This window comes from Pholcus phalangioides, unplaced genomic scaffold (genome assembly GCF_987345545.1).
Source record: "Pholcus phalangioides strain wild (caught in Gottingen) unplaced genomic scaffold, Ppha-v1.0 ptg000024l_1, whole genome shotgun sequence".
Taxonomy (NCBI): Eukaryota; Metazoa; Arthropoda; class Arachnida; order Araneae; family Pholcidae; genus Pholcus; species Pholcus phalangioides.
Genome location: NW_028301616.1, coordinates 26427739 through 26442369, shown reverse-complemented (window position 1 = coordinate 26442369; position 14631 = coordinate 26427739). Strand labels below are relative to the sequence as shown.

At 37.2% G+C, this 14631-nt stretch overlaps 1 protein-coding gene across 3 annotated transcripts; it reads left to right on the top strand.

The window, feature by feature from the left end:
- The first annotated feature begins 1422 nt into the window (after positions 1-1422).
- Positions 1423-14373, top strand: SecS (Sec synthetase). 3 transcript variants are annotated; one of them, XM_089250863.1, is made up of 11 exons: positions 1423-1630; positions 3703-3819; positions 6236-6390; positions 6754-6872; positions 7722-7880; positions 9645-9798; positions 10864-10966; positions 11054-11180; positions 11745-11930; positions 13811-13901; positions 14038-14373. In XM_089250863.1, exons 2-11 carry the CDS (start codon positions 3709-3711, stop codon positions 14243-14245), a joined length of 1413 nt encoding a protein of 470 aa, XP_089106989.1. In that variant the 5' UTR covers positions 1423-1630; positions 3703-3708; the 3' UTR covers positions 14246-14373. The 3 variants fall into 3 exon arrangements, with proteins under 3 accessions (XP_089106989.1, XP_089106988.1, XP_089106987.1); XM_089250862.1 differs by having other exon boundaries at positions 1627-1814; XM_089250861.1 differs by lacking the exon at positions 1423-1630 and adding an exon at positions 1845-1865.
- The last annotated feature ends 258 nt before the right edge of the window (positions 14374-14631 follow it).

Here is a 14631-nt window from a genome sequence, read left to right as displayed (position 1 = left end):
ACTATTATTATTTTTTCAGTCATGGCTCCCCACTTCTAGGGGGGGGGGGGGGGCGAAGAGCTTACGTTGCTTCTGGTGCCTGGGTGTCTCGCGGTTTCTCCAGTTTCTCCAGTCATGGATGCGTCTTTAAATTATTTAAATTATTATTATTTTGGAATTTGAAGACTTTATGTTAACAGAATTGAGAAAAAAAAGGCATTATAATGCATTATCTTTTCATTCACCAGTTTCTTTTACTCTTGTTATCTCTCATCTTCGCTGGAGTTATAGATCAAGAACAATTGTGGTGTAAATATCTAAATTTCTCACTGATAAACTTCAGTTGTGTTTATTTTCCAACATAGCCATGACCTCCATGGATGCGATTTCGGAAATATTATTGTGGTGTTATGCGAAAGTTGACTAAGAGAGGTCGGTTGAGGCCTCGGGTGCAGATAAAAATATTGGGTCCCTTAAATTGTAAAAGAAGTGTGAAGTGGTGTCTTGTGGGACCCTTCAGAAGTTGGGGCCCAAGGCCGTCTTAAGAGCATCATGGCCCCCCACGCCCGGCCAAAGTGATTTTTCCAAGGTCCTCTTCGTGAAAAGAAATGCCTTGCTTTTAACAGAGAAATTGAATTTTTCGGGATGTTAATACCGAAACGGATATTTGGAAACGAAAGTGATTTGCCTGCTCCGGTAATCGAACCCGGATCTCCTTGCATACCGGGCAAGTGCGCTAACCAATACACCAGAGATACACTTTTCGATTCCTTTTAACACGCATTAGTAGCGTGAAGCAAATGACATTAATATCCAGAAAAATTTTAATTTCTCAGTATATTTCAGGCCAAAAAAATACCATCTATTCATGCCTGCTGAAATGGAAAATTTTCGAAAATTTTAACTAGATCTCAGTATCATATCCCTGTGCACCTGAGTCCCCTCCCCCCCCCGGGAAGTGCCCGGGTGGGGCCCATGCACAGGCGCGGATCAAGGACGATGTGTCGGGAGGGGGAGACTTATTGTGTAGGTTTGTGGGAACATCCCATATTTTACGGAAAAGGTCAATTTTCCTCGTATTGTCAAGCTCTTGGTGAGGGAGGCGATCATTCCCACCACCCCAACTGGCGGTGGGCACCGCAACAAGGGGGGGGGGAGCAGGGGATCTGGTGCCCAGGGCGCTGAACCAGAAGGGGCGCCGAATTCACCCTTTAACTGATTCTTCTACATACAAAGGGCTCCGAAATTCCGGCTTGCCCCGGGTGACAAAGTATCTAGTTGCGGCCCTGCTGACCCTGGATCCACGCCTGCCCATGCGCTAAGAAGGCACGTCATGCCACAAGTTGCGGGCCTCGCGCGAGATCCCAATCTGTCACGTCCGACTCTTTCAAGATGATAAATATACCGCTAGATGGCAGCACATCCAAGCACATAGAAATCTCCATACAGTGTAATTTTGTGTATATTTAGGGATAAAAATCAATTTTTTCCCAATTCATATTTCCACAGATTCAAAATAATAATTTCCATGGATGCGGAATGCTCATTCGATTGAACTTTTTTTCCTGGTGGATCGCGTATTGTAGGTATTTATACATTGCATGGTGGCAACGCCCAGAGTGTGCTTCATTATTGTGTAAACAAACCGAAGGTAAGCATGTGAATTTGTTTTTTCGTATCAGCTCAGCAGTTGTCAATATTTTATTTTTAGATTCCCCCCGTCCACTATTGATCTATATGATAAGCTCAGCCTATTAAATAGGTTTAAAAATGTAATTGTTGTTTGTGTTAAATAACTCTTTATTGGTCAAGGAAGAATGTGTTTTTTTTTATCAGTAAGATCTAGATTTCATCAAACTATTATCAAAAAACAAATCGATTCAAATGTACGTAGTTTTCTCAATAACACTCACTAAAAAACAAAACCAATCGCCATTTGGTGATTATACTCAATCAGTACCGTTCTAGTTTGTCGAAATTCAGCTAGGCACAGAGGCTTGGATTAAAAGGGGGGGGGGGCCCAGAATGTTTTTTTTACACAGTGAATTCACTATAGGAGCCCCCCCCCCCCACATCCTGAGGAGCCCAGCCACAGGATGTGGGGGGGGGGGAGAGGCATGCGCTCAACCAACACCATTCTCAAAAAATCAAAACAACTACTAGTACAAACAATCATTCTCGCCAAAAGCTGTTTTTTAAATAATTTAAGATATAAGTTTTGTCCATTTTCGATCATAACGTGAAATTATGGTGATTACTGACACCAAATTGTAGCTGCTGGCAACTTTAGTATCAAGATATCGCCAAATCATTGGTGACTCAGATATTTCAAGGCATCCCTGGCACCTTCAGTATTGTTATGCAAGGTGTTTGTAAACCGTTTAGAAAAAATTGAGGGGGGGGGGGTCGAGAGTATCCATATATAAAAACAACGTTAACCTGCGGTTGCAATCCACTCAGTGTCAGAAATAATAGTAAAGTAAATTTTCAAAATGAAGGTTCAATAGTGAAAAAAAAACATAACGAAATCATGAGTTACAGAATCCTGTGCAGATCAGCAACTCAAGGAAGCAGATCAATATTCACAGATGTTTTAAGTGACATCCATGGGTGTCGTTGCACAGTTCATATCATCGAATGAAAAACTGGTGCACACTCTCTGGTAGGCTCCTGGTATCATATTGATCTTGTCCACTCTGCAACAAGATCTTATGCAGAGTTTACAAATTTATCATACACCAATGTTCATGTGCCTTCACAAGAAAAACTCCAGTGGATTTAGAGCGTGGAGTCCATGTTCAATCCACCATCCGGGATATCTGGCATTCAGGACATGGCGTCCAGCAATGTTAAAGTGTGCTTGTGCCTCATTGTTCACAAACCATTCTCATCAAACATGTTCCCCCTGTGTGATGAGCTAAACAGGCTGCAACAATCTGGGAAGCACTTCATCCAGAAGAGAGATGGTATGCTGCACCAAGCTCACTTTAGCACTGCTGGATGACACGCCACTAGTGAATTGGCAATATATTTATCAATATATCACCAAGTCACTGGCGTGATGAGCTAAACAGGCTGCAACAATCTGGGAAGCACTTCATCCAGAAGAGAGATGGTATGCTGCACCAAGCTCACTTTAGCACTGCTGGATGACACGCCACTAGTGAATTGGCAATATATTTATCAATATATCACCAAGTCACTGGCGGTTCTCCTATTTCAAGACCGTAGTCAAAGGAGTCAGTAAATGACTATGTGCAGCGCAAATCCTTTTTAGGGATATCCTCTATAATGAAACTGCCCCTATAAATGCTGCATAAACCTATATAATGTAAGGGTTTCAGAATTTATTCAAACCTGTAGGGATTCGAGTTCTATGTGGGATATTTCAGTTTCGGAATAAATTTTGGGGGCTCCTGCCACAAGTATCCTGATGCCACTGATATAATGATATTACTCGCTGGTCCTGATGCGCATTTGATAGTGTCAATGTATTCTATCTCTACCAATAATTTCTTTCAACAATAGGTTTCTTTGGTCCCTTGAGTATCATAAAAAGGTGGTTTCACTGTTATATATATGAAGAATCATGTGCGTGGCTAAGTCTATTGTACTCTAAGTTTAGCCCCCACTTCTCCGCGAAAAGAAATTTCTGGCTACGGCCCCATACTATTATGTGAATGTTAATTTTTTCTACTAATTGGCATCTCTATCCTCATTTAGCTGACCATGGATGCCAAAATGATTGCAGCCACGAAGCCATTCATCAAGCAGTATGCAGACCAAGCACTTCAGTCTTTGGAGAGTAAACGGAATCAGTTTTCCAGTGTGTTAGCAAATGTATGTGTAAAATTTTTGTCTTGTATACTTTATGGAATCATGGAATGTTAATCTTTAATTGGTTATCGTGTCACAAATGAGTGTTCATCAACATACAGTAACAGTCCATTATGATGAGAATCATGCCTTTTCGAGAGGAACGGTAAAAGAGCAGTGATCGTTAACGAGGGTTTTGAAATGCATACTTTTATTATATCAGGAAGGAATTTATTTGGTCTTAAAAGAGGGGTGACCGCATTAAGAGGGTTTTATTGTACATCGGCCTTATCTATGTGCTTGTAGTGATTAGCTAAATTAGGAAGCATTTATTACAGCATTAGCAAAATTATTTTTGTTGCTGTCAAAAGTTTAGATTGTTTTTCTCTTCAAGAATTATGCAGTGCAGTCTTGATAATTCAAGGTGGATGGGACAGAGACCACCACAGATTATCAAAAGACCCGAATTATCCAAAAAACAATAAAAAATGCTATAAATGTTGGTTTTACATTTAATTTTCCATAAGCGTGGTCAGTACCAATGTAGCGACGTTTCTCAGTCAAAATTGTCAACCCTGATAGCTGAATCAGTATTTACTACTTTTTGGCAACTCTTATCAACCGCATTAATTAATCACATATTTTGTTAATTCAATTGATTGTGCAGAATTTGTTTTCTCGTTTTTCCACTTTTCCTGCATATTAGATTGACTCGTAATAAATTGAATTTTTTGTGTAATTGTATGCGTTCTATGTTGGTCATCTTGAATTGACCATCGTGAAAGCAGCGATTGCTGCTTACAAACATTTTTGCCACGTTGGCAGTGACCACACTTATGGAAAATTAACTGGTTTTACTTAAAACAAAAGACAAAAAAGCAGTACTAGCATACTTACTGTGTTTTTATTCTTGAATATATAACATATAGATGCCATATGATGTTTCAAAAAATGAATGTCCACAATTACGAAGAATTGTGGAAAATCAGACTTTCAGGGTTCAGATTATTGAGACTCTACTGTACTAAGTATGGGCTATTGCCACTGTAAACTCACATGCTCCTCTTAAACATGGAAGAAAGAAGCTAAAAGAGGCAAAAGTGAAGAAATTCGAAGAAAAAATACGGGAAAGGGGAAGAAATTAAAAAAAAAAGCAGGGTGCACAATTTTTTCAACAACGAGGAGCAAAAATAAAAAAAAATGGCGAGAAGGGAAAAGGAGCAAAAAAATATAAAGAATGGTAAGAAAAGGTAGGGGGCGCGTGTGTGTATGTGTGAATGAATTAATGCTAGAACTTATCCAATTGCATCCTGGCTTTGTAGCATAATCTGAAACAGAGTGTGTGTACCTAACAGTCTGAGTGCATGTCTAGTGTGGTATCTGGTTTTTGCCCTCTATATTTCAAAATTGTGGACGAAGTGTAATGACGGAATATTTGTACCATTGTAGGCCTGCTGCTCTCTGTGGCGAGTATTTTTAATGTGGAGGATTGGCCTTGTTATCATTCCTCAAAGTTAATGGAGGGACAGAAATCTCTAAAGAATAAAAGTTCAGAGAAGGGTGCAGTGGGGAGGGATTCAAAAATAAATAAATCTATCAGAAATGACTTAAAAATGCCGCAATATATTGTGAAATGAGACATGAATTATGTTGAGATGATGCAGATTCATATGCACCTCCCCCCATAGTAAATTTATAGTGTTAACACCACAAAAAAAGGACAATATTCATTTCGAGACTCCAGGCTTGAATCTCACCAGCCCCCATCCAATGGAGGCCACTTTTGTTTCTTTATGCTCCACCTAAGCATCTTGTAAAATCATGATGCCCCCATAAAAGATACGGGATGGGGGGGGGGGGGGAATATGCAACTCAAGATGATCGAAAATTGGAAAAAAAAAACGTAAAAAAAAAATTAAAATATAGAAATTTTTTTTGAAAGCTGTTTCAATCTATTTCTGTGCATTTAAAACTCTTTTTGAAAGTTAAAAACCTGAAATTACTTTGGTGAAATCCTCTGTGTGCTCTTCTGTAACCTTAAATTAGCCTGTGTGTTCCCCCAAGGGCGTAGCGAGAGGGGGGACTTGGGGGTCTGGTCCCCCCCCCCCCCCACCGAAATGTGAGAAAATGACCAAAAAAAGGGAAAATGATGGCCAAATCTATTGTTCTATCGCTTTGGTCCCCCTTGAACAAAATTTCTAGCTACGCCCCTGGTTCCCCTGTCAGAATCCACGTGGAGGAAGCCCTAAAACCTGGCTAATTCTTCTATGCTACATACATATGAAGCTGCACATGTTGAAATGCCTTCCATGTGTGCAAAATTACAAAATACCTGGCATATTGCCAGGTCTGCGTATTTAAAATATAAAAAAAAAACTTTGGTGGGGTGTGTTCAGATGATAAGCACAGATCATTTAAGATTGTTTTTCCTCTTTCACAGAAAAAGGTTCCAGACGAAGGTTGGTCTGAAGGCGACATCGAATGCTTGATGAACCAGATTTCAATGATGGATAGCAATAATTTCTCTGGTAATTGTGGTGTCGGAGAGCGGGAGGCTAGATTTGCTTCTAATATTGTTGCTCGACGTCATTACAGGTCTGTGAAAGTTTTTTTCTAATGATTTTCAGTTGTTAAGGGTTCCACTTCTTCCCCCTCCCTCCTATTCAAGTTTCACTATCAATTAAGATTTTTTTAGAACTTTTTAGAAGTTTGTTTTTTTTCTCAGCTTGATATATCAAGGAAACTGATATTTTCTGGATATCCTGCCGAAACTCTGAATTATGTGAACTCGTAAAGAAAAGTCATCTGGTCTCCACTGGGAGTTGAAGCATGTCCCAGGTGCAAGAGGACCTGGGTTCAAGTTTCAGCAGAGATTAGGGGGACTTTTCTTTCTGAGTTCACAATAAGGTATAATTTTCAGAAAATATGTTTCCTTGAAAATTTTTTTTGTTCATATAGAATGGGCCATGGTGTCGGCAGATCGGGTGACATAACAGAGATACAGCCTAAAGCTGCTGGTTCTAGTCTAATCGGTGCATTGGCGAATGAATTTGTCTTGGATATTCTCAGAACTGTAGGTATGAGTTTATTTTGTTCTCATCACTTTTATCTCTAAAAATGTTAGTTTTGTCTGTGCCAGGCCCCACACTTCGAGGGGGGGGGGGGAGTCGACATTCTCTGTAACCACATGACAATTAATACTGCTGCACATTTTCAAACTTGCAAAGCCTTCAATGAGCTATTCAAGACAAAATTAAAAGAATGCTGACAAGTGGTGTCCGCCTGTTCAGCCTCACACAACAAATCTCACCAATGTGCCTCCCAAAACGATTTAAGTGGTCAGTTTTAGACCATCCACCATGCAGCCCTTACCTTGCACCCAGAGACTTTCATTTGTTCTGGCGAAACAGCTTAGGGAACATTCATGACGATGACAGAATAAAAAAAAAAAAGAAGTTACAATCTCATACTGGTAGCGGACGGCAGATTTCTATGACACTTAGGGTGAAAAAACTAGTACCCAGTCCAAATAAATGTTGGGACAATGGTGGCAGTTATGCAGAAAAATAAGGCACAAACAGTTTGTAGTATGTGTTTTGCCACAGAAAAATATTTTGAATAAATACTAGCCACTGTATCTTTACTTTTCGAACAGCCCTTGTAAAATTGTAGTAGACCCCTAGTTATCCAAAAACTCACTTCATTTTAGCTAAAAAAAAAATCAGGAAAGACTGAAAGAAAACACACGACATACATATGACACACCTTAGCAGTATCTTGGGCCCCTAATGGAAGAAATTATGATTCCCTCACATCTGTAACTCTTATTTGTGTTACAATCGGTTTATAACATTCAGCGATTGAGTAAATTTTTTTTTGCCGCCATATCTAACTAGTTATTGTGGTGTCTGATCTCTTCTCAACAGGAGCTCCAAGTACAAAGAAGTGCCTAATTGTTCCAGTTGCCACTGGTATGGGTTTAGTACTGTGCCTACGAACACTTCATAGTAAGCGTCCCAATGCCAAGTATGTGATATGGCCAAGAATTGATCAAAAATCATGTTTCAAATGCATTCCTACTTCAGGTTAGTTATTTAACTGTGAAGTTTATGATATGATAATGTTTTTAACCATTGCTTCTCAGTGATGTTTCACATATAACAAAAAATTATTTAACCCTTAAATACTTAGCTTTTCATATATGCTAACAGTCCTGTTCATTACTGCAGCCACTTTAAAGATAGAAATTCGGACTCGACTTTGAACATAGGCTGGGGTAATTTTTTTTCCTTTTTAAACCTTGAATTCGTAATCAAGAATGGTTTTATTTTTTCACCCACGGGTGGGATAATATTTTCGGTCCGATGTTTTCAGTTGTAAATGGTTGATATTCTTAGTCAAAAATAGGCTAATATTTACAATCGAGAATGGTTTGCTATTTTCAGCCATGAAATATTTGATATCAGCCATGAAACATTTGATGTTATCAGCCATGAATAGTTTGATGTTTTCAGCAATGAGTGGGCTGATATTTGCAATCGAGAATGGGTTGATATTTTCAGTCAGACAAGAATGGACTGGCATTTTCAGTCAGATGAGAATGGGCTGATATTTTCAGTCAGATGAGAATGAGTTGAGCATTTTCAGTCAAAAATGGACTGATATTTTTGCAATTGAGAATGGTTTGATATTCTTTGTTGATAATCGGCTGATATTTTCAGCCTCATGTCATCAGTTGTAAATGGCTGATATTTTCAGTCTCATGTCCACAGTTGTAAATGGCTGATATTTTTAGTCAAAAATTGGCTGATATTTTCAGTTAAGAAAAAGTATAGGATATTTTCAAAAATATCATATTTACAAAACCTGCTTCTTCAGTTAAATGTGCAAAAGGATTTGAAATAATTCAAGTAATTATCAAATATAAATCTTGATGTCAAGTTGGAAATGTTCTAAATTTTATAGTTTACACCATAGTTTCCCCACCTTTTTTGTCCCATCACCCCCTTCTTCGGAAATTTTTTTCTCCCATCGCCCCCAACTCAATCTAACCCATAGGATCCTATGTTATACCCGTAGCTTCTACTGCCACCCCTGGAACTTTCCAACGCCCCCAAGGGAACGTTAATGCCCACGTTGAGAATCACTGGTTTACACCATTTGTGAAAACTATAATAATCTTCAATAGCTTGACTAATCCATCAAAAATATCAGTTCACAGTTTTAGTGTTGAATGCAAAAAGTTATGTTTTTAAAACATAAAATTATGAATAAATATCTGATTAATGTTTTTACATTAAGGTATATGTTCTAACTTAGTTTACATTAAGCCTGAAAACGTTCATTATCAACAATATGTTGATTATTCTATTGAAAATATTATATATATTTCAAAATATCCGATATTTTTGAAAATATCACAATATTTCTGTACCCTGCTAGTGCATATGTTAAAAAGCATCTGAATCTCTTGTTGCTGATGATAGAGTGTGATGAAATTTGTCCATAATAACACAATTCTTTTAAACTGTAATTATAATATGGCTTCCTTTTTACCAATATTACTGTGTCAATTTTTTTTCCTAATTTTTTTTGTGAGATGATTCTTGTCATCAGATGTCATAAACCTCAGGAACTTTCGCAAGAAAAATATTTAGTTTCTTGGAGCAAAGCGTTTTTCAGTTCTTTGTTACAGCTGGGTTTGGCTGTATCATTAGCAATGAGTAAAAACGTTCTGCATGTATAACAGTTCGCCTGGAAATAATCCAGCTAATGCTGTAATTGTTATTAGTAGATTATTTGCATATTATGTCACAAGTCATTTTTTTAACAATTTTTTCTCTTAAAAGGCTTGACACCAGTGATAATAAATTGTAAGATGGAAGGGGAGAAACTTGTCACAGATTTAAATGAAATACATAAGACTATCAATAGACTTGGCTCTGACAATATCGTCTGCGTCCTGTCAACAACATCTTGCTTTGCCCCGAGATCACCAGACAGGTAGTTTATTGTGTTGCAATTAATTACATTTCTATGTATTAGCATGTTTCAGTGTTGTTTCATTAATTACACAATATGTTATTGATTTAGTTAAAAATATATATGTATGTAGCGCATGCCACAGGGCCGTCTTAGAGCATCCTGGGCCCCCGGACCAAGTCATTTTTCTGAGGCCATACCTGGCAAATTTTCGAAAAATGCAACTACTTCTAATTTTTCTGAGGCCCCCTATTCTCTAGGTGCCATAGTGGGGCCCGTGCATTAAGACAGCTCTGGTAGATACAACTTATTGGAATCATAGATAAAGTTACCATTTGGGTATTGTTATCACCATATGCAGGCTCTTTGAACAGAGGAGGGTATTACACAGGGTATGTATAGTGAGCAGGGGGGTGACAAATGTCCACTTCTGTCAATGCTAATAATGAAATTTTTTTCTCAGAGAAAGCGATGGGGGTCCCTCCGTATCCGCCTATGGTTATCACTAGGGTGAGGACTTTTATGACTTAAAAACTACAACACCATTACTGATTTCTTAAAAAACCTAAAATTCAGCTTTTTTAACTAATCCATAACAACAGGCCACGTCAAAGCCTGCATGCGTTTATCGTGATTTTCACCCTCTCAACATGGTTTGCGACTCCATGTTCCATTGTAATTTTTGTTCCTCTTGATATCTACTAACAACCCTCTGACTTTGTCGATCCATTAAAAGAACAACACCCTGTATAGAAGACAGATTGCAGATCCACTAGAACACAGAACACGCACAACTCAGATAACGTAAATACATTAAAGCCACACATACACTCAGAACACACATTCTGGCGTGTACCAGTTTGTTGGAAATTTCACAGAGGAATGTTTTTGAGATTCAAGTACGGTTAAGTAGTAGTGTTATGATACAATTTTTACTCTTAAAAAATGAGCCTGAAGTCATTTGATAGGCAGACATGAAGTCGTCATGCTTATTTTTTTTAAATGTAATTCATATTCCTTTGCATCTGTGTGTTTGTTTACTTTTATGATTGGTGCAACTTACAGTTTGCTCGTTTTCTCTCACAGCATTGAAGAAATAGGACGTCTATGTGCAGAATATGACATACCACACCTTATAAATAATGCCTATGGAATTCAGTGTCCACCATTCCTGCGAATGATTGAAAGGGTAAAAGAAAATTATATTGTATAAGTATTGACACATTTGAGAAATTTCATAGTAATGTTTTTTAGTGTCAGTATGATTTCTTTTCAGGCTTCAAAATATCGTGTTGATGCTTTTGTTTCAAGTACGGACAAAAATTTCATGGTCCCTGTTGGTGGTTGCATCATTGCTGGTTTTAATACCAAAATCATAGATGATATTGGTAAAATGTATCCAGGTAATGTGTATCTTTAATCAGAATCAAATGTTTCCATTAATTATTTCTCATGATTATTACAGCGCAACTCAAAATGATTGTAGGTCATTTCATTTGTAATGAACTTTGATATTTGACTTGCTGTATCCAGAAGATTGGTGTGTTCTTCAATCTTTGACTCATTCGGGTTGGTAAAAATAGTTGAATGATATCACGGGCTGGCGGGAATGGGATAAATAATTTACAGACCTGCCGACGGCTGAGTCAAATAAAAACCAATATAGAGACTGTATTTTATTTATTAAATCTAAAATTATATGTAGCAGCTACATGAATTGGGTGCAATGTTTTGGAGACTGCTGGGAAAACCTCACAGACTGGAAGTTAACACTAGAACGATCAGGACCAAAAAATCATCACGCCGGCATATGCCATCATAAACAGATGACTGGTTAAGACATTTTAATTTCACAAAAAATGACTATGTGAGTTTTCCAATCACATATTTAAAATGAATTACATGTACGCATATGTGCCGAGATGTTTTAGCTTTGTAATAGATTTGTTTATTTTCCCTGATCCAAGGCAGAGCCTCCGCAGCTCCTTCAGTGGACATTTTCATCACCCTTCTTAACATTGGGAAAATGGGTTATGGAAAGTTACTACAAGAAAGAGCAGAGCTGTATCAGTACTTGAAAGTGGAACTCCAGAACGTTGCTGAAATGTTTGGCGAGAGAGTCATTGATGTTCCAGAGAACCTAATTTCTATAGGTTTGCTTTTGTTGATAACTATTTGATTGACGTATTTTCAATATAAGTATGTGACTTTTTATTGTAATATCATTCATTAACTATACCATAGTACATGGGGAAGTATGCCTTACAATAGCTCCAAATTTTTGTTCCGAGACACATATTTGCTGTTCATATCTCTGATCATGTCAATATACAGCATGACTACAATAAAAGTTTTGATTTCAAAGCGCTGTGAAATAAGAACCGCTGACCTGAAAATTTGCCCGAATATCCATGGGGCAGCTTTTGCTTGGCAAAGGAAAAAAATTAATTAAAAATTTACCAATAGATAGAGCTGTATTCATGAAATGGAGAAATTTGCTCACTCAATAGAAACAAGAGTCAGCCAGGGCAAAATTATATTATCACTTTACATTGTGTAATTCATAGAAACATCACAAAAATGAAGACTGTCAATGATGCTACAGGTAAACAAAGAGCCCCCACAGGTTTTATCTCCTTGAAAAAGAATGGATCTACGATAAATGTTGCCACAAACCTGCACCACTCAATGATCTTCACAAAATGAAGAGGTAATGATTGCAGTGGGAACAGATTCTTTTTCGCACATATTTTTTTTATAATTTTGCATATTGACAGCCCCAAGCAGAATGGGCTTTTCACAATATATGCCCTATTTTCATTCTGTAAGCAAATTTCGCATGTTTGGCAAGTACAGTGCCACTTATTGTTAAATTTCAAAGTATTTTTTTCCCTCTGTATTCAGGTTGTGAATGCATAAATGGTTTTGTAGTTTACTCTCTGTTGTCATAAATTCCTCCACAATACACCCACATAACCATTTCAGACTCAGAGCTAATAAATGTGGGGTTGTTTTTCTCGCTGTAGGTATTCTTTTCTAACCTCAGGGAGTTCAGTTCAGACTTAAACAATAACACACCCACAGTTTGTCTTAATGTGGCCTTTATCTCATCAACCGTTTGTTGAAGAGGTGTAGTTTCAGTTTAAAAAATGCTCAAAACGTGTTCAAAAATACCCCTGCATCAGTTTTGAGAGTAAAAGTACCAGTTTTGGAGTCTCACACTGAGAGGTTGGTGTGCTAACCTCTTGGTGAGTATAAAAAAAATTGTGGTTTGGAATCTGCAATAAATTGTAGGTACTGGTCTAATTAACCCTTGTGTGCAGAAAATGGCCATGGTGTAACAAAAAATGATGAAGTGATAAAAATATTTTATGCTGTTATTTTCAATTTTTTTCCGATTTTTGACTTCAAATATTTTAGCGAATATTGCACTTTGAAACGTGGAATTTGTCTTAGTTGCCTCAGAAAGGACAGGGCAACAACTTGCTAATTGGGTTTTTTAGAACAGGGTGCCCCATGTAAAAAATTTGATGTTCTATTTTGTAACACACTTAATTTTCACTTCAAAAATGGTATAAGGTGATTACTGAACACATTTTGAAAATTTTTTAAATTGAAACCATACCTCAATGATAAACAGTTTATGAGATATAGGCTGCATTAGGGCTTACAGGACACCCTGTATAGGACAGGGAGAAAGAATAGAGAACGTGTTCCTCTCATTTTTATTCCCCTTCATTTCCTATATGTTAATAATAATAATACCAGTTTTTGAGACGTATCTCTGCTAGTTCAGCTGCAAATCACCCAAATTTGTTGCGAAAAGCCTGCATGTAAAAGGGGTTAAGTGTTACAGACTGGCTATTTGTGACAGGAATTTCCTTTTTTTTTGTCACCTCATTGGGCAACTTCCCTGCTATGGTCAAGTTTGTATAGAGTGAATCTCAATTCTCGCCTATGTTATCAAACATATGTTAGTATCAGAAAAATTAAGAATTTTCTTCATAGCAAAACAACTTTTTTTACGCTATAGGTATAACTTTACAGAATTTTCACGGATCCAGCAGCAAGATTATCACTGAAATAGGTTCTATGCTTTTCTCAAAGTTCGTTTCAGGAGCTAGGTGAGTTGTTTTCTTATGTGCTTAGTGTTTATCAATGTTAAAAAAAATTATGTGCCTGTAAAAGAAAAAAATGGTTTGAACAGAAAAAATTTCTGTGTTTTCCTTCTCCCCTTAAATAAATATATATATATTGTAGGGTTGTTGGACTAGGTGATACAAAAGACATTTCCGGTCATGAGTTTTCCAATTGGGGCTCCCATACAGATTCTTACAGTGTCAGTTACATGACGGCTGCTTCGACGATAGGCATTACCAAAGATGACATAGACGTTTTCATTCTCAAGTTGAGAAGTACTTTGAAGAAGGCACAAAAAAACTCTATTCTCTCTGCCGGATATTCTTAGTGATGCAAGAGATTCATACTGTACAAATATATGATCTACACTAGCATTTTATACGGCTCAATATGAGTGAAACAAATGACGTTACGTAATATTTGTAACATTGTTGAAATAATAAATGCTTAGCAATTTTTCAGTTTTTTTTTTAAACCAATCATCTGTGTACTTTCAGCATTATGATGTCTATATCCTTTAAACTTCAGATGAGAATGATGTTAATGAAATTATAATTATTTTAGGAAATAGATATTCAAACCATAAAATAGTTCATGTTTCAGCTGCATCATTTTCAGAAAACTTACATAAATGTTACAGCAAATGTGATAAATCCGGTGATTATGCATAATCACATGTTAATTTTTGTCAACTTAATCACCAGCCATTTTGGT

Bases quoted from the DNA above. Each gene is read 5' to 3' on its own strand.
- SecS (XM_089250862.1), top strand. The intron at 6,391-6,753 runs GTCTGTGAAAGT...TTGTTCATATAG, and splicing joins GTTGCTCGACGTCATTACAG to AATGGGCCATGGTGTCGGCA. The intron at 6,873-7,721 runs GTATGAGTTTAT...TCTTCTCAACAG, and splicing joins GGATATTCTCAGAACTGTAG to GAGCTCCAAGTACAAAGAAG.